This window comes from Excalfactoria chinensis, chromosome 2 (genome assembly GCF_039878825.1).
Source record: "Excalfactoria chinensis isolate bCotChi1 chromosome 2, bCotChi1.hap2, whole genome shotgun sequence".
Lineage (NCBI taxonomy): Eukaryota > Metazoa > Chordata > Aves > Galliformes > Phasianidae > Excalfactoria > Excalfactoria chinensis.
In genome coordinates, this window is record NC_092826.1 from 25,477,359 (window position 1) to 25,498,298 (window position 20,940).

General features: G+C 40.4%; 1 protein-coding gene across 2 annotated transcripts; it reads right to left on the reverse strand.

Moving 5' to 3' along the window:
* Nucleotides 1-9,612: 9,612 nt before the first annotated feature.
* Nucleotides 9,613-20,438, reverse strand: LOC140248349 (carbonic anhydrase 3-like). Of its 2 annotated transcripts, XM_072329020.1 has the most exons (7): nt 20,337-20,438; nt 19,970-20,167; nt 17,072-17,190; nt 15,852-15,944; nt 14,658-14,723; nt 12,078-12,233; nt 11,130-11,577 (listed from the first exon to the last, which is right to left on the reverse strand). In XM_072329020.1, the coding sequence occupies exons 1-7, from the start codon at nt 20,371-20,373 to the stop codon at nt 11,458-11,460; spliced, it is 789 nt and encodes a 262-aa protein (XP_072185121.1). In that variant the 5' UTR covers nt 20,374-20,438; the 3' UTR covers nt 11,130-11,457. The 2 variants fall into 2 exon arrangements, with proteins under 2 accessions (XP_072185122.1, XP_072185121.1); XM_072329021.1 differs by lacking the exon at nt 17,072-17,190 and having other exon boundaries at nt 9,613-11,577; nt 20,337-20,412.
* Between the last annotated feature and the right edge of the window lie 502 nt (nt 20,439-20,940).

Genomic DNA, 20,940 nt, shown 5'->3' on the forward strand with positions numbered 1-20,940 from the left:
GAGAACTGTTTTGAGATAAGCACCACATAACCGAATTGGCTAAACATTCTGACATCATCTTCATGACATTTCTCTCTCTGTCTGCTTGGAAGTAATGTGATAACTAAAGAATGGGTAGCACCATAGCATAAAATACCTCTGCAGTTTTCTGCAGATCAAATAAACAGCCAGCTGGTCACACCAGTTAATGCAGCCCAGCTATAAACTGAATGCTTTCCCTATTCATCTTCCTAGTTAGGCATATTTACAGGTAAATCACTCGGTGATTTATTGGCTGAGCAGGAAAAATCAGGAGAAAAAAAAGAAGAGAGATATGAAGCATTTAATGTGTGGCAGAAAGAATAGCCTGGGAAGGAAGGAGAGTGGGAGCTGAGAATGGGAAATAAATAACAGAGAACAATAAGAATTCCCAAGGAAAGCAGAAAGGATAGAGAAAGGAGACTGAATAGGAAGGGCAGCGGTGAAGAAAGAGATGGAAGATGATTTGTGGCACAAGAATTATTTGCATGACAGAAGATAGCCTGGTTGCCAGTAGTCCATAATCCAGAGAGGAGAAAAGAAAGACGGCACACAGTGTTTGTGAGTGGAAAAGTGAAAAGAGCCAGTGGCAAGGTCAATAAATATGTCCAGTAAAAGCAGTAATGCACTGGGACAATCCTTTAGTATGCAGAGACTCTCCATCCTTAAAATTCTGTGCAGTGACAGAGATTATGATAATTTAAGGGAAATTAAGATTGCTATTTATTCAGGTATTGTGAGCAATGGTTGTTACAGTAGGGTGCCCAATAGTGTCTTTGAATGAAAATTAATTTGTTTTACTTAATGGCAAAACTATAATAACCTGTACAGCGACACAGAATACACCTTCAGTGGATGAAATCCAGAGCTGCTCTTCAGGGACACTGAGACAGGCTGGGGAGTTGGTCTGACAAAGGCATAGCAAGGTCCTGCCACTAGGCAGGAATAGCCCCAGGACCAGGACCAGGACCAGGACATGCTGGCCAGCAGACATTTGTGCACAAAGGGACGTGGAGTTCCTGCTGACCATCAAAGAGGCTGTGGTATACCCTGAACATAGTACACACCAAGGTGTGCCATCAGGAAGAGGAAGGATAATTTCCCTCTCCTCAAAACCTATGCAACTGCTTCTGGAATCCAGTTTTCAGCCCACAAGCACAAGAATCATAGAATCATAGAATCATAGAATCATAGAACCATAGAATCATAGAATCATAGAATCATAGAATCATAGAATCATAGAATCATAGAATCATAGAATCATAGAATCATAGAATCAGAAAATGGCCTGGACTGAAAATGAGCCACAATGATCATCCAGTTTCAACTCCCCTGCCAAAGGCAGGGTCATCAACAACCAGACCAGGTGCCCAGAGCCACATCCAGCCTGGCCTTGAATGTCTCCACAGCCTCCTTGGGCAGCCTGTTCCAGTGCATCACCACCCTGTGTGAAAAACTTCCTCCTAAAGAAGGAGGAAGTTGTTGAAGGGAGAAAGATGTTGGGAAAGTATTTTGAGTTCAGTGGAGGGCTGTTAAGATGTCCAGTGGCTAGAGCACATTGCCTGCAAGGAGAAGCTGAGCATGCTGGGTTTGTTCAGCCAAAGAGCAGACTAAGATATGATTGCTCTCATTGTTGCATAACAGTGCCTTGATGCAGAAAGACTGCACGATATCACAGAAGAGTTCCAGAAGAGTTCTAGAAGAGTTCTCTGTCTACTACAAATGTTACTATAGCATACCTTTCATTTGAACTAGGAATTTGTGGAAAATAATGCAACAAAAGTGAAGCAGCAAAAAGCACCTTACTGTTTTGCAGCACATTGCTCATTGTATGCCTGGCAGTGTGCGAGAGACATTCCCATTGTGCTTTTCATTGAGCATGCCATAGTTGGTGTGCCATGTCACAGCCAAGAAGCCAGTTTGTCATATGCCTTCTACTTCACTGAAATTCATGCCAGGCTATGGAAAACATGGCAGGCATGAATGGAAACCTGTCAACAGCCAGATCTCTGTCTGCCAAAATAAAAAGAACAGCATACTGAGTGAAATCAGGTTGCTAATATGTCACAGTCTCCCTGTTTTCCTCCAGTTTCTACTGGAGCAGAATCTGATGCTGGCAGACTCTGAGTAGGTAGCTCTATAGAATATATTTCTGCCAGGATTTTTTCTATTTCTATTGCTGCTGATCTACATCATCACATAACTGTGAAGGCTTTCTCCATTTTAACACTTACATTGTTTTTGTCCACATGAATAAAAATCTACACAAGAACAGGAAAAAAATGCAGTTTGCTAATATCAGTAACTTTGTCACCATCTCAGGTAAAGGTTTTTATATGTGGAAGAGATAAGAAAAACCCACCAAGTAAACACATCTAGGTTAATGTTCAAAGTGTGTTGGCATTGTTGGCTGGAACGCTGGATAAAACACTTGCTGTATTTCAGCACATGTTCCCCATCTACTCACTTTGCAATGCAGTGCATCTACAACACATAATTGTGAGCTCATTTGGATACCTTCTGAATGCCACCCAGCCATTTCTGTCGACTGCATTGTTTTGTCTACTACCTTTCAACTCCTTTCAAAGCCCTGGAAAATATTTGCTTTTGTACGCATGTGCTCACACAACCATTGCCCATGTGTAATTGCCAGAGCCAACAAGTATGCTTCATTTAATGTACAGGGGGTGACTTGAACAACAAAAGCATGCCCAAGAAGTGTGTTAATGGGTGGACAGAGAGCCATGTGAAGCTCTGCACAGTAGCTAGTATTAAGAGAGTAGTGGAGATGTTAAGTCAAGATAAATAAGAAACAGGTATTTCTGCAGAAATCACTTGTAAAAGTATATCTGGCACTCATGGATGGGTCAGTCAGACTGCTGCCCAGAAGGAAGCCAGCAAGTCTGGCAGATCTAGTCAGCCTGCTTCTACACAAAACCCAACTTTTTCTCCTTTTACAGTTTGCAACCCACACTAACCATCTTCTAAGCAACGGGAAGTGTGATTTTCTTAGATCAGATGTAAAAAAGCAAGAAAATATCATCATTAAAAAGACTGATGGTGGAAAGGACCTTCAAAAGCCCTCCAAAATGTAAAAAGATAATGAGACTAAAGTCTAGAACAGAGCCTGCTGCCGGAGAAAACATGGGCACAAGCTAAGCAGAGATGGCCAACAGGACAAAACATCGGTCTTGTTGGTACATTTGCACAGAGCAGAAGGAAAAACCATGTCCTCAGCAAGACCAGAAGCTGAATACATAACACTGAAGCATGGATTATTTTGGAAAACAAATGAGAGGGATCTCTGGGCTATGGCCAGTTTAATTATGTTTATGGAATTGAATTTAGCTTCTGTTCTGGAAAAAGCCATACAATATCCTTCCTCAGGTACCATCAAGGACATGTTCCAAATCAGTAACTGTACATAACAAGGTTATTTGTGTGTTTGATGTAAATGTCGATACACTGATGAGAAAAAAAGACATAGAATCAAAAAATAAATCTGAGCAAACATTAATGTTCAGAACAGATGGATTGTATGGCGATTCCAAGTGACAAGAAGCAGATAGGAAAGCTTTCTGCAGGTGGTATTAGCTTGGTGCCCCATCTATCTGAACTGCTGGCAAAACTCCATGTACTAATTTAAAATGATATGGACGTTCTCACTGATTTCTGCCACCAGTTCCAGTTTCTGAGGGGTGAGATTTTATATGCAGCAAACAGACCAGACGGTGAATCAGAAGCTGAGGTGAGGAGATGTCCCACAGCTTCTCTCCTGCTAGCTGGTTATAACCATCCTTTGCTACGATGCTTATTCACCAGTTGTGATTTTTATCTCTATGGATGCATCAATTGAATTGATCTACCCCTTTTTCTGCTACATAAAGTATTCTGTTCCCTTGCTGGCAAGAAATTATGTGTACATACATTCAAGATGTCTATCTATGCAACATGTTTTATAGAGGAAGTCTTTTATTCAAGAAAATATTGCCAAGTAAAGAGGTTACTCATATGAAAAATACGTTGTGAACTGGACCTCACAATCCTATAATGTGAAGGTTTATTTTAATAAATCAATCCATTCTGCAAGTAGAATGACCTAGATGGCCTACAACAGCCTTTAATGACAGGATATCAATGCCTGCCTAAAGGTGTTTCAATACAACAAAAAAGCTTGATTGTAGCGCTGCTTCTTTTTTTCCTGTATTTAGATAATTGCAGAGCAAGAGAATGGCAGAAGTATTTCAAACTGGCTAACCCTTCAGTCAGCATCTGTGACCAGTGAACACCATGTTTCCAGCATGGGCAGCATGGGGCTCAGCAAATTAGCACAAGCAGCACATTTTGTCAGCTTTCTGAAAATGACTGCTAATGCTTGCTTTTATTAGTTTAAATAATAATAATAATAATAACAACGATACATTTTCTATTCAATATTAACCATTAAAAGTTCAAATTGATCGAAGTACAGAACAGCAGAAAGTGAAACTCCATACAACTCAGATCATATCCTTGAGTAAAAAGTCACAACTAGGGAGCCAGCAAGAAATTCCTTTTATAAAAAAAAGCTGGTAGGGAAGATTATTTGCTTATCCCTTCACTTCCCATCAACTCCAAGATGAGGAGGATAATGGCTGCATCCATAGCAAAGGCTTCTTACAATGGCATTGAAATGGTCTATGCAATTGTCTATGAAATGGTCTAATGCAATTCTATGATGATGGACACCTCTGTGAAAAACACTTATTTTAACTTTTAATTAATATTGTACATTTTACAATGTAAAACATGGCTTGATTGCTACCTTAAAGGTAGAAGACATATTCAGCTTTGTTTGGATTTCACTCATCCCGTGCCTTTTCCAGATTGTTTCAGTGGTAATTCTAGCCAAGTGCTCTAAGGCATTTGACGTGGAAAGAATTGCTTCTAACTGGCACCTCTACCTTTCCTGACAGAGACAATGAAATCACTGTTTCAATTATAGGTCTTACACACTGTTGGGCAACAAATCAAGTTTCATCTGTTTATTCAAGGGTCAGTAGCATTTGTTTAGCTATAAATTAAGGTATATTGCAGACACTGATACCATCCGTTGCTCTATGATGTCTGACAAGAAAAATTATTCCTTGATTATACTCTTTCTCCAAATGAGATTTATTACACAGGCAATGCACAACACTGTGAGAGATGTTAAATTACTGCTCAATGGCTGCAAATCTGTAGTGTTAAGGAAAAATCATCACTGATCTCTGAAAGATGTCAATTTTAATGGAAATGTCTTTGTTTTAAATTCAACCGAGAAATTATCATAACCACGAAACATCAAGTGCAGAGAGAAAAGGGTTGGTAGGTTGAAAGAGACAGTCAGACAGCCTGTCAGTAATATACAGGGCAATGTGTCCTGCAGTTCAGGTCTCATAATTACTCAGGTCAGCAGCTGATGTGGTGCGTATCAGTGAGAGGTTCTTCATTGAAAGGGCAGTCAGGCCCTGGAACTCCCTGGCCAGGCTCCCCAGGTCACAGCTCCAACTGCCAGAGTTCAAGGAGCCTTTGGATAATGTTCTCAGACATATAGAGTGTAAATTTTGGGCTCTGCTGTATGGAGCCAGGAGATGGACTCTGTGATCCTTGTGGGTCTCTTCCAACTCAGGATATTCTATGATTTTGTGATTCTGTGGTATTGCTCCCAGCTACCTCTTTTCAGAATTTCATCCAGCTGTCCTCTCGGTCATGTAAATAAATTGCTGCTATACTTTGTGAAGCTCTGGGTAGAGAATCCTTCAAGTAGTGTCACTCATTTCCTATTGCAGGTCCACAAAAGGAGCTGTGAATGAGAACCAGGATCTTGTCTCAGGATGACTCAAAAAGACAGGAGGAGGATTTGACAGAGATGTCTGTAGCCAGTGATATTCAAAACAGTACAAGCAATATTGAAGGCAAAGTGTAGGCAACATATGATGTGTGTGAGGGGAGTAAAGTGAGGTTGGGACAGCCTCTCTCACGCAGCATTGTTTCTTTTTAGCCTTTATGATTTTCCCCACATTGCTCTATTTCCTGTATCTCCATTTCCTCTGCTCACAAAACCTTTTCATCTCCATCAGCAGACTTTTAATTAGCTGAATTCTGTTCCTTCGGTCACCTCTTCCACAGCTAAAGAACAGAGATGACTACGAGGACACCTCGCTGCTGTAGAAACAGGGGAAGTGGTGTAAAGCCCTGCCTGTACCTCTGCTGAGCAAAGAGCACTATGGCTCAGCTGTGGGCCAGCATGACAAAGCTGCCAGATACTTGTGTGCCACACCAGGTGTACCCCACTGGCTAGCATGGCACAGATTGACCACCTTCACCAAATATTCTCTGTTTGTCATCTGAACTACATTCAGGAGGGAACTCAACTTTTCTCACAGGTAGATGGAGATAGGACAAGGAAAATTGGTTTTAAACTAAAGGAGGGGAGAGATCCAGATTTAGCAGTGCTGACTGTTCAGCAGGAGCCCCTGAGTTCCAGTCTGTGCTCTTGTCCTGGCTCTCGGCACCACAGAACAAAGCCTGTCTCTGTCCTCTTTGCACTCTCCCTTCAGATATTTGTGGACATTGATGAGATCCCCCTGACCCTCCTCCAGGCTGAATACCCCAGCTCTCTCAGCTTTTCCTCACAGAAGCGTACCAAGCCCTTCATCACCTTGAAAACCCTTTGCAGGACCCCTTCTAGGAAGGTCCAGATCTCTCCTGTAGTGCAGTAGCCAGGCCTGGACACAGCACTCCAGGTGCAGCCTCATCAAAGCTGTTCAGAATGGAAGGATCACTCTTGAATGCTCTATTGGTGATACTTTGCCTAGTGCAGCCAACAACCAGCTTAATACAAACTTGCTGGTTTAGTTGGCCTCCCTTAGGTATACACTGAATTTAGATGAGAGAATTCATTATAGTTGTTTGTACTCTGTAAGAATTTGAAATCAGTGGGTGTAAAGGAAACTCAGCCACAGCCATTTTTCAGTGAATGGTTTGGTCTTTGGTGTTTTGTATTCAGATCAAATCACAGAGTAAACTAAAGGCAGCATATAGAGCAAGATGTCGTCTCCTTGTTCTGATGTGAGCATACACGTACACTTGTGTGCCTAGGTGGGCAGGTCTGGGTGCTGCATGTGGTTAGGTGAGAAGACAGCCTATTATTTCTGTGTTGTCTTTGAAGATCTCCTGTGTCATTCACAGGGCTTTGAGCAAGACCATCTACTTGGGTATTGCACTGAGGAAGTGCTAAGGCAGGAGTGACAGAAATGAAGACTGGCCCATGCAGGAAATAAAGTTCAAAATATCTGATAAATGATCAGCAATTTCTATAGGAATAGCATGGAATAAGCCACACCTCTGTTGTTCAATACCTTTGCTTCAATGCTTGTTTAATTACTTCTATGGGAGCATAGGAAGCCCAGACTGTGCTGTAACACAGGTTGCTTGTTATTGGCAAACGGTATCAGAAAGTGTGAATGTTGAGGAACTAGCTCCACCGTGTGGACTATGGAAAATGAGTATTAGGAAGTCTAGCAAAAAAACTTGAAAGGACTTCTGAATCATGACAATAAGGAAATACATTGTACTGTAAGAAAATATAGCAATATTTTGGTCTTTCTATAGGTTATCTGTTAGCATTAAGTGCTATAGAGAGAGATATACTCAAAAAACAGGCTTTGGTAAGATAAAAATTTCATACCGCATTAATGGTGAAACCCCATTCTCCTACACAAATGTGAAGTGAGATGTATATAAAGTGTTATTTCTGTTGTGTACAATAAGTACCAAGATCCCCAGAGTGTCCCACAGGCAGAACTGCTTCTGTATTGACAGCATTGGTATTCATTTCTGAGTTTCTCAGCACTGTTGTAATGACTCTTTTCACATCATGCCTGGATCTTCTTTGGTGGATTGTCTGCAGGCAGACAGTGTGTTTTACTTGCTCCAGCTGATCCACGATGTCTGTGGGTGAGAGAGATAATACTGCTCTACCTGACAGCAAGTTCCATCATGGGAAACATCTGTGGAGGGCAGCTGACAGCCTCCCAAAGGACCTGCAGCATCCAGGTGGCCTGCTCTGCAGAATGCATCAGGCACGACAAAGGGAAGGAGCTTCCAAAGGAATAACATGGGGCTGCATAACATTTATGGCAACTTACTGTATAACACAGACATTCCTGGCGAACCTGAAGGAAAATACCTTCCTAACAGGGACACTGTTTTGATTTGATATACTTGCATTTCTGTTCTGCCTTTAGTAATAGAGTATCATTTTGTAAATTTTAAGAAAATTAGTTTTTTCTAACCTATAAGCCTCACTTTGGGGGTTCAGAGTTTTTTAGTGGTGATTATAAAGGAAAGGAGAGGTAGGAGAACTCCCTTTTTCCAGTTTCCAGCATCTTGGTTGCTCACCTCTGAGGTAGGTCCTGTAGTGCTGAGCATGCAGTAAGTTGGTATCAGAAGCTGGAGGCTTTGCAGGAACATTCCTACAAACCAGTTACAGCAGACAGGCTTTCCTGTTCTGCAATGATTGTATAACTTACTTCTTTTTCATAGGAAATGTAAGCATGCAAATCACTGTGCTAAGGGATAAGCCTGTATATAAGTGCTCGCTGCAGAGTGGCTCATATTAAATAGACGGTTACCCAAAACTGTGTGCAACCTCTCTACTCCTGGAAGGTAGTTTACCTGCTTTCATGTGCACTACAGGGATCTGAATAAACGCAGAAGAAAGGCAGACACATGAGGTGGAACACACACTGCATAGCTTCACTTGCTGGGGACAAAAGGCCTCAGGAAGAAACAGATTTTATGTTGCTAATACTGATAAACTTAACATTTTTAAGCTCTAATTACTCAAATGATAAACAGCAGCAAGCACGTGTAGGAGTCTCTCCTTGAGATTCAGTAAAAATAATCCATATTCTTTTCTTTTTGTAGTGGAAACGTATAACCATAACTGCCTGTACACCTAGGGCCACAGCAGGAATTTACAGCTCATTTATGAACAACTGACTAAAAGAAACAATCACAGCTAGTGGGAAATTACTTCAGTCAATAAGAAAAAGCTTTGAAATGGTAGGAATAAGCTTCTAATTCCCTAGTATTCACTTATGTGAGGTGTGAGAGGGGTTCCCTCAGTCAAAACCTGAGATGGTAATCTATTTAAATCATTTCCCTGCCCTGCTTAAGGAAATACAAATGAATCAGGAAATTCCAAAATGATATAAATATTCAGCTCATTCATCAACATACTTGCAAGAATGCACAATTAAAATTCAAGTTAGTGATGTTCTCACACTGATCTATGATCCTGGGGAAGATATGACAATATTCGTGTACAGGCAAGAAAAACAACACTTTTTTGTACCTGAAATTTGAGAATTTGATTGATTGGGTCTATAGAAGTCATGTTGAGAAATTAAAACTAATTGCAACAGATGAAAAGGCAGTCGCTAGGATGTCTGTCCGTCCTTATAACGCTAGCATATGTTTCAAAGAAAAGAGTAGCAAGTCTTTCTAATAAGTTGTTACTTTCCATCATCATTCATCATTAGAAATAAAACAAAAAAATACATAAATCAGTTTCTTGTGTAAGTCACTTTATTGGTTCTCTGAAGGCACAAAAGCTGTTATTTGGAGTGTGGACAATCAATCCTGTCTGATTGCTTCAGTAACAAGAAATCAAAACATCACAGTTAACAGCTTTTAAGATAGAAAGGCTCAAATTCTCATCTCGGTTATTTGCGTAGCAATTTTCTGAACACTAAAATCAACTGCATACGGATATGAGAAAAAAGATTTACATGTAAGACACAGTGCAGTAGAAAATAAAGTTTCTTATGAGCTTTCTGTAGAAACATTTTTGTGTTGAGATGTACAGTTCAAAGACCTAAGAGTCTCTTAAAATTAACGCTGTTCCAAGTGTTGCACACCTAAAATCAAAAACTGACCTGACAAATGGCAGAACATTTGTAAACCGGATTCAATCACTATGTTAGTTCTGCTAGCTTGGCTTTTAAAATAAAATTGCTTTATACTAAGCAAAGTAAGATTCTAATAAACTGAAATATTAGTTCTCAATGGGAATTCAGCAATTCCTTGAAAAATTCTAAATACAAAGGATCAAACACCACATTCAGTTTCATTCCTGAATTCTCACTGAATTGTGCTGGTAATAATTGAATTCGGCCTACGTTGCCTATTCACTGCTTCACTGTTGGAGAACCTTTTTTTGTAGCAAACGTGAAAATTGAAATAGTGAAAGATAATTGGGAAATTCTCACTTTAGCTGCTTGTATTCCTGCTTCATTTCAAACATAGGCATATTCCTTATGTAAACGCATTCCTTATGTGAACATGTTTATTACAGGATCTCCAGAAGAACTCCCTCTGCTACCTATTGATGAGTTAGAGGAAAACAAAGAATCAAGAAGCTTCATACGTGCCAGCTGAACTGTCTCCCCAGAAAGCGAGCAATCTAAAGCAAAGGTACAGTAAACTAACACTTAGGTGACTTTTCAGTAGTAGGGAAGACAAATGGCACGAATCATCAGCAAAGACTCTCTCCATATGCAAAAAAAACCCTAAAAGGTAAAATCATTAATATGTAAACTAAGATGCCAAAAAATAAAAAAAACAGGCAGAGCATCAAAGGCAAAACTGCATCATCTGAACACGTACCAGCAGAGCAGCAGCAGTAAGGCTCTTCCCTCTTAGCAAACCTAATGTTGCTATACTAGCAGCATGATATCAGCAATGCTGTGGCTTGATGGGTGAAGTAACAGCAGCAGTGAAATAGGGCAGCAGCAGGCCATAGTGAAGACAGCCAATACTACAATGACAGCAAGATACCTTTTTTTCTTTTTCACGTGCAAAAGCTGAACATGCCTAGTTGCATTCCCAGAATACTAATCCTGGATAACACACTGTGAACAAGAGAGGGAAGGAAAAAAATGTTGTATGTTAAAGAGAAATTTATTCTTCGGATGTTCACACTGGAGATGGGATATCTGAGAGATCTCTACAATGGATGTGGTAGGTAGTGGGCATTTTACCACCTGTCCATGTACAGTTTGACCCAGCCGCTACTTCTGCTTTCCTAAACTGCTGGTTCATTTTTTTTTGCCTCTGTGAAATTCATTTAAATATTGATACTGAGCCCATTTTTCTCCAAGACCACGTGGCAGAGAAGTGATGCTATCACAAATGCTAAAGCACTTGTGGTCATGGAACACGTGTATCTCACATTTCCTCCACAAGGTTAGTAATTGCATTTGCCTTGAGTATTTTTTCTGATTTAAGAGACAGATTCAGTCTTACCACTCAGAATTTTAAGCTGAGAAACACAGATCTTTATCCAGCAGACAAAAACTAACTATGCTGCTTTAGGATGAAGGGATTTTCTCACTCGGGTTCCACAGAGCTTTACTTGAATGATGCTCTCACTATCCTGCCCTTCACAGGCTGAACTGGGCGCCAGTTATCGACCAGTGGGCACATGGGCTCGTTCTCACCATTCTTGGAAAGGCTACGGAGCCTCGCCATCTGCAAGAAAGAAAAGTTACAGCATCCGTGTAAATTCATCTGGAAACTGCACCTCGATGCCTTGAACAAAGTGAAGCAGAAGATGATTTGTTTTAATACAGTCATTCAAATTAGTGGGAAAGATTATTGATAGAGATCTCTGACGGATCAGTACAAGAGCTACCTTTTCATTATTCTACCATTACAAAATACAAACAAATAATTCAGCCTGCAAATCTGAATAGCCTCAAATTAAAGGATAAGATGCTTGCAGAAGAGTAATCTTTTAAATGTTTACTTGTTAGTTTTGTTTTTTTTTTTTATCATGCCCTTCTTATTCTCAAGGTCAGCTTCACAGTTTGATTCAGCTCAACTCTTTTAGCAGGAAATTCCTCACAGCCTTCAGATAAAGCCTTCCTTGTCAAAAAAAATGTAAGGTAACATATGGCTTGCAAACCATCACACTGACATGGTTAGAGACTACTGAGAAAAAGGGGTTAGCAGAACTAGCTGGAACTTACCTGGTCTGGGCTGACTTCAATGGGCTCCCTCAAGAGAATCCAGGTGATGCACTCCTCACAGGGGGGTGTTGTGAATGAACCATGGTAGGTCCAGTAATCCCGAGATTTAGGGAAAAGAATTGACGGATCAAAGTGCTGAAAAGGAGCCTCTTTCCCCTTACAGAAAGGAAAAAGAAATCTTTGCCATAACTCTAGGGATATACAAAAAACAAAACAAAACAAAACACACCAGCAATTATGTTATACAGAAAGTAATTAAATATCAAGATTAACAAAAGAGACCAACCTCCTTTTCTTCTTCTCAAGTATCTGTCCTGAAATTAGTAACAACTGTTTTTTTTGTTTTTTTACTTTTACTTCATTAATAAATTAAGAGAAATTACAATCTGAATTGTGCAGGACCAAAATATATCCAATTGTTGTATTTTCCTATTACCTACACCCTCAAAAAATTCATTTGGGATTATAAAGCCCTGGAATAGGCTTCCCAGGGAGGTGGTTGAGTCACCAACCCTGGATGAGTTTAAAAACCATTTGGATGTGGTGCTCAGGGATATGATTTAGCGAAAGGTTATTAGAGTTAGAATAGCATGGTTAGGTTGTGGTTGGACTTGATCTTGATGGTCTTCTCCAACCTGAGCAATTCTGTGATTCTATAAACATACAATTTTAGCACTGAGGCACTGCAGGCACTAATAGCATTTTTACTCAAAAGAACAGTGGCCAAGCATTTACCCAACATTCATTCTTCCTTACCTCAAGGAATTCAAATCTGCATCTTACTCTTTTCCAAATTATGCTCTACGTACACTGTTGTGGCAACACACTCAATCTTTTTGTTGGCACTGTTACACTTAAAGTAAAAAACTGAAATATCCCATGGAGGAGCACAGGACCACAAGTGCCTTATCACTACTGGTCAGTATCACCAGAATAGTTCCAGACAACATTTCTCAAAAGAGGCTTTCTTTCCTACCAAAGCAGATACTCAAGAGAATATCTCCACAGTAGCATAATCAGACTTTCTTTTGTCCCCTGCAGGGGAAGAAGAATTAAATAAAGTTTTGTTTTCTGCTGGTGCTTAGGAAGCAATTCTGGAATGCAAAACCAATACTTCCTCATTTCCATTTCTCTGGTGGAGAATCTTCTCTGGATAAACATGAAGAATTATCATACAAAATATAGTAAAAGGAGCTGAAATCTTTTCCACACGTCCTTGCACAAAATACTGGCAGAAGGAATAGCATCAAGACTCCAAATGTGTCTTCCTGACAAATTCAATGTGAGTTTGCAAATAACTTTACAAAAAAAAAAAAAATATATATATATATATATTGTGCTTTTTAGTAAATATAGCACAGTGTCCAAGAAACTCCTCTGCCTGTAATGTATTCTAGCAATTGAGACTCCATGCAAGATAAATACACTGATGATACCATCTGCTAATCTGTCCTGAAAAATAGCAGTCTTGGTAAAATATGTTACAACAGGGAAAGAACATTAAGAAATAAGATGCAAGATGTGAGTGATTGTAGGTGCACCCATCTTCCTCTGCTTTTTTTGGAGTGTTGATTTTTTCCAGAACAAACAATATCTGTAGGATCCTGTTTTTCTTTTAGAAGTCTTAAATTCTGCCTGATAGGCAGTCTTGGATAGAATGTAAGGGAGTATTTATCACTACCACCGTGTTATCACTGTATGATACAGGGCTTCAAAGGGTAATTTATGAACTTCTTATCACCTGTGGCATATAAATCTTCTGCATGTAAATGGCCAAAAAATGACACAGGAGTTGTATGAGGAAGCTGAAACTATAATAAGACTTATCTTGTAGACAAAGTAGGAGGAGAAAAGGGTAGGATAAAATTGGTCACCTTCTATTCTCCAGGAGAAAGAAATGAATTGTATATGAAGACTAAGAAAAGATTGAAAAATTAAAACTAATAAGCCTGAGTTGGTAAATCACAGATTTCAGACTTGGATCCTCACATGTGTTTTACACAAAACCACACTATGTAGATGCTTAAAGCAAATGCAAGAAAATACGCTAAATTTGGAAGAAAATGCATATATAAACTTTGTAAAACTGAGTCCTAGTAAACTGGTGCTATATTCAACATCAGATAAAATAAGAGTTTGGTTTTTAGCACCACTGGAATCATGAAGGTCATCATGCAGGACAATGCTAACGTGTACTGAAGAGTTAGGTTTATAGCATATAATGATGTTAAGTAACAATAGAAATAGTAATGATCTTTCTCTGCAAAGAACTCTCTTCTGCAGTTTTACATATGTAATAGGTATGGACTTCTGTCCTTAGGTAGGCATCTATTTATGCTGGATCAACAGTGCCTGCAAAGACTGAAAAGCATCCTCTACAACAACAGGAATAGTAACAGAAGAGAAAAATTACATGATTACTGAAGTAAAAGAAAGTGCCCTACTTCCCAGTCCCATCTATCACCTCTAGTGCTAATGTTAGATACCAGAACAGCGAAAAAAAAAGAGTAAATCTCAATTTCTGATTTCTGCTTCTGCTGCTTTCCAATTGCATTATAATACAACACATTGTTTTGATACCTTGGTCTTTATATTATCAATTTCTTCAAGAATTCTCTTCATTTCTGGTTTGGGAGTTTTTCCAACCTGCAATGCAAAGCAGAAGTACTGTATTTTTTCATCACATTCCACAGTATTTAAAAGAAGTTACATCACATCTTTTAAGTAAGCTAGTAGTACTGTCAGCACCAGGTAAAGGCAGGCAGAGGTATAAAGACACACATTATAAAAGAACATCCAGAAGAGCTGACTCACGTAACTGCCCTTGTAATTCAAAACATGCTGTAAGACTCTACTGGGCATCTTTCACTGTCTGAGTAACAAACTGTGCACCCAAACAGTGTCAGCCAGAACCCACTGGGCCCAGCCCCAGGCTCCTGATTTGAAAGCAAACAATCACAGTGAGATGTATGGTGTTCAGTGGAGTGGTGGTAGTCTGAAGAGTAGACTGCTTTTGCAGACACAATATTCCATAGCACATCTGCAGTCACATCAGACTTGATGTAAGACTAATCCTGGGGTCAGTATTGCTTATCTTCATAACATTCCACACCTCCAAAAGAACTGATGTGGCTCTGCATCCGAGAAGAATGAAGATGGTATGCAAAAGACATGATTTTATTGCCACATCTTTTTCCAAAAGCAGATAAAATTTGATTGTTCAGGAGATAATGTCCTTCTTTCCTCTCTCTTCCTTCCAAGTTTATAAACAAAGTCAATTATAAAACATCTGTATTATATTAGTTTTATTAACCTGCTGAACTTCAAGGTTAAAATACTCAGTGAGCTCCTTTTACCATCAATTCTTTCAATTACCTGGTCTTCTGGAGCACTCCCAACTCATGGAGGGACCAGCAGGAGACCAAGGAAGTGGATCAGTCAACATAATCTTGCTGACACGTGCTCCTCACCCAGTACAAATCAGAGCACGGAGCTGAGCAGCTATCAGGGACAAAGTCAGCAAGTGCCCATAGAAGTTGTGCATACCTCAATCAATTCTACTGTGCTATGTGCCACTAGTGTCATGAATGCTACCTGAAGTTTGCTCTGAATGTAAGAGGGCATAGAAACTGAAGGGCCCAAGGGCATTTCATTACTTCAGCCTGTGCATCACTTAGAATGTTTTCCTGTAAAAATAATATAGTTCAAGGAAAAAGAATAGTAAAAGATTGAAAATACAGAAAAACATACAAAAACTTAACATTTGCCACTTACTTTCAGAAAAACACCCACAACGGCCACACCATCAGGTTGTTTCAAAGCTCCAGCAAAATTACCATGTTTTGGATTCCAGTGTACAAGATGTAACTAAAAAAATCAATAACACTTTAGTTGTAAATGCAAAGAAATTGCTAACAAAGCAGCCTTGCATTAATTAACCTTACATTATATTAAGAAAAGTTTCCAATACATTATAAGTAAAGGAAGGAACATGAAAAATATGTTCCTATGATTCCATATGCGCACGCTTTCTATAAACATTTGAAACATAAAGAAAAGGAAATACCTTTTATAAACTCAGCAGACAAATAGCTCAATCCAAGCATGTGACATGCACACATGCAGTGTATAAAACACCTACTGACATGCACTTCGCACGGGCAGATTTTTAGACCTTCAGGTTATGCAGATATCACCTCAAGGATTTACACTGGGCTTTATCCAGTACATTTGATATTGCTTTGCATCTCTTACTAGTCTCTACACATCATACTGGAGAGTAGTAGAGATTCTAACTTGGCATTTCTTTCTCATTTCTACTTTCAGCAATGCTATATTTTCATCATACACCTCATGTTTTATCACAAAAAGCAGTGTCTGGAACATAATATCATACAAACCAGTCAGAATTTTCTGCATATCCTGAATGGAAATCCCATCTCTTCTCGAGGAAGTTTTTAAAGAGTTTTCAGCAAACAGAAGGCACTCTACCAGTCCAAATCGCCTTTAAAGTAGATCTAATTTTAAACATCAGCTTATCAAATGCACTTTTAGCCGGTTTTTCTGGTCATCAGTAATGCCTCCTGAAACTAACTTAGTAGTTTGAATTATGCTAGAAGTTACTAACAGCCAAAACGGCATCAGCAGAAAACAGAGCTTTTTATTTGGAAATAATGTCTCATTTTGCCTCAAATACTTTTGAAACCTTCTACAGAAAGAAAAGAAAAAAAAAAAAAATAAACACAAACCCTCTTTCTGGGTTATGTCATGTTAGTATGTATTTGCAAAGATGTATTTGTTGGTAGATACAACATATCTCACTGCACAGTGATGAATATTCATGAGTTTCATGGACAAATTATAAGTAAAGCTGATGTTAGAGAAAAAAGTTAAAGGACAGTTGTGTAAGGGAGAATGGTTAACCTCTTAGTCCATTCAGGTGCACAACTGAATTCCAGTTAGTGCTGAACACTACTATTAAAAGTAACTCCTACCTCTGCTGCATATTTTACCCCATCTATAACATGCTCAGAGCCGTGGTCATCAGAAGAGCCCCAGTGCAAGTGCAGCTGTCGCAGCCTGTAGGCTCCTGTGAGCGGCCCACCTCTCAGCACTGCAAGTGATAACCTGAGTCAGTGCTAGCCTATAACACGGGGACACACACATTTACCAAATGGGGACCTGTCCCTTATACATTTGTAGCACCTCTTGTAAATCCAGCTGGTTGCAGCAGAAGCCACGATACTCACCACCTGAGTTCTGTATAACTCAAAATGAGTACTATTTGAATTGAGAACTGTACCAGCTGCCTTTCAACAAGCACAGAACCAAATCTCAGCTGCCCAACAACCCCCTTTCCCCTTGCAAGCGGACATCTTACAGTTCCTGCTGTGGAGAGAGAAGGATGGTATTCACAACTGTTTCTTTTCAAGACAATGGCCTGTTGTAAAATGGTTCAGATAGAACTTTGATGAATTCAAAAGTGCTGTGAAACACACCTACAGTGTAAGACCCTCATACTTGTTAAAATTCAGTCATTCCAAACTATGATTCCAGCATATTTGGATGCTTCCAGAAAAAAAGAAATACATATGTATTTTTTAAGTGAAGGATGAGAAGAAAGTTGAGCTTAAATGAATTATAAAAGTGTTCTTGAGCAAGCAAAACCTTCAGTCTGCATTTGACATCACCAACAAAGAAACAAATTAAGAAACTACCTTTTCTGATGTTGCCACATATCTGCAGCTGACATAAACTCTGCCTTTCAAAACACATCTGCTCTTTCAGCTTGGGGACTTCTTTGAGCAGGGACTGCTATAGGATAAACTCTCAAATGTATTTTTCCTTCATTACCTAAGACAGGAATGAAATGAGTTTCCTTGCATAGAAAGCTGATAATGCTGCTCACACCAGCGGTGCCCAAAGACCTTGTTTAAATTGCATTCAAGTTTGAACTTCTAACAATAGCTTTGAAGTTCAAAGTTAGCATATTTTAAACTCCTGTATCCAATGGTGCCTAATTTATTTTTGATATCATATGTGTTGGAATACCTACAGATGTGTTAAGCACAAAGCAAAAGGTTTAACTTTGCAGTTTGTAGTTGGCATGTGTCACAGCCACTGACAGGGTGTGGAGGACAGAAACAACTGCTTCGAGTTCCAGGCACTCGCTCCTCTTATATTTTGAGTTTGTTAATACATGAATTATTGTAATTTACTAAATATTGTAGAGAACCTTCAGTGGAAGATTATAATATATCACAAGATATTCTTCTTGCTTTGCTTTTGAATGTAGGAAAAAACAGGGCTTAGACTCCACAGCCTAAATTCTTAAAAGTAGTTGCTTGTCATTTTACACTGGAATCAATGCAAGGCAGGAATTCTCTTTGGGTATTCGACCTGCACTTACAAACTAAACTAACACCAGAGTTAGAAACTCATTTAGCAGTGGCTTCTTAGAAAATGGCCCTTTCCAGAGCTCAGATACTGTGCAGCACATGGAAAGGGCACGTCATAATGGTTGGCAGATCATTCTGTCATAAATGTGTGCAACATGCAAGACTTTTCCATTAGATTAGACAAAAATAAAACTATTAGACTCGTGCCTGCTGAGCTCAGCTGTTGCCATCATGGAGTCAATGAAAGAAGGTAATACGTGTTTTTGAAATCACTTTTGCTGTGGCTCTTTAGAGCTATCAAACACTGTATTTGATTCCAAATAGATAAACCTCCAGGAAACAGAAGCAGGAAGTGAATGTGTGCATTGGGCGTCCAGAGTGAAACAGAGATAACTGGGAAGGAAGGGAATGGAGGGAAAAAGATTTACAGGACAGGCAGGAAGGACTAAGCCAAGGGCTACACCCTTTATGACCAAATAAGGGTCTATCTCCAAAATAGTTCCCTGGGCAGACATTTTCTTGAACGGCCTCCTAAATATTTCAGCTTTCAGAAATCTGCAAAGACAGAGCAGAATCATCCAGAAAGGTTCATAATCAATATACCTTATCACAGGCTTTGAGCTGTGGTATTGATTTTATACAGTCGTTGTGAAAAAATATTCTATTTTATAACAAAAGTCTACTTTATTATTTGCCTGCAGCCTCTGTATATCAGTAATGGACATTAACACACTACAAAAATACATGACAAAAAGATGGTCCATGTCCTAGATAGTTTGGATTCCGTCCATGAGATGTGGAGCAATAACAGGTAGCTGTAATGGTAAACAGAGGAGTCCAGGAAACAATGAGCTCATCAGAACAAACAACAGTGATTGTAACCTGTCAAAATACCGCAGATGTATTTCATTAATTATATAGCTTACTAACAACAGGTTTCCAATACAAATGCAGTCAAAGCTGATGCAGAAAAAAATACAATGGAAAGTAACTCTGTGCTCAAACACACCGGGACTCTGAAAATCTCAGAATCTGAAATAACCACTTGGCTGAACAGAGCAATCATCAACCTGACTGCAAGGGTCTGAATCAAACAAAAGAAATCAAAGTCAAAGTCTATGGCAATGTATGAGTTTTTTGTTTACAAAGTGTCTAAGACAGTGCACAAAGTGCTTCTGGATGAAATTCTCTCACCTTACACAGCACCTGGGGACTTGGTGTCCATGCTGAAGGTTACATGAGGAAGTGCCATCAGTACTGCTGGCTGCAGTTAAGAGCCTACCCCACTGGATCTGCTTAGAGTCTACAGCCTCCTGCCCAACTTGCTTTCAACATAAAAATGGCAGGGTGCACCAAAATAAGTGCTGGGTCCACCTCCCTTACCTACACAAAAGTATTCATTTATGTAGGGTAGCTGTTATGGGATGCTTAGATTCCAAGCACTTTGCAACCCTTCATTCCTAATAACCCCCCAAAGGCAAAACAGAAGCTGACCTGATCTATCAAAAGTGTCATCAAAGACAACCCTGCAGGTCCGCCCGTTGTTCAGGATGGTTTTAGCTGCCCCGGGATCGTAACTGGCATGCCATGCAGAAAGAGAAGAGTCGTGCCGCACGTCTTTGCTGTTGATCTCAATGGGGGACTGTTTGTCTCCTTTGGCCATGGGGTAGTTCTCATGCCAGTGCTCAGGTCCTGGTGGAAACGCAAGGGATGGTCACCAACACCTCCGGCCGGGCTGTGAGCCCCCCCAGCCTTCCCCCCAGCTCCACCCGGGCATTTCATTCTGAAGGATGACAGCAGACCCCGAGCCCTGCCCACCGCAAAGCCAGCCCGGGCTGCGCCGCCCCGCGCTTCCTCTCACCGTTCTCGCTGTCGTATCCCCACACGGACTGAGCCATGATGCCTCAGATCCCCGCGGCTCCGGCGACACGGCGCTCCTGACCCTCCCTCCCCAGAGGCTTTTTATAGCCCGCCGCCGCCCCACGTCCCGCCCTGAAGAGATGAGCCGGGGTGGGCGGAGGGCGGTGGGAAGCGGCCAGGAGGGCAGGGCTGGGGGCGGACAGGGGTGACTCGGCTATCCCGGGGCTGTTCCCTTCCTCTCAGAGCCCCGGGCAGAAGGATGGATGTGGAACGCGGCCTTTTGTCCCTCTCCCTCACAGCGTGCCCTGCCCTGCGGAATATTTTCCCCTGTTTGTGGGCAGCACCACTGGTTGGAAATGCACGTGGATGAAGCTGGGCAAGCTCCCAGCGTGGACACACTTCAGAGTTCAGTCTCACGTGGTTACTGCAAATGCTTCTCTGTTAATGACTACAAAAGGCGCTGTACCTGTCTGAAACGATATCTTGGAATTCAAAATCATGTTGCTATGCTAAGTCAGCCTCTGTTGCCTACAAAGTGAGTCCATTCCTTCCTGTTTGGTTAAACCCCAGTTTGCTTTTGTCCACTTGCTTCCCATGTACAAAGG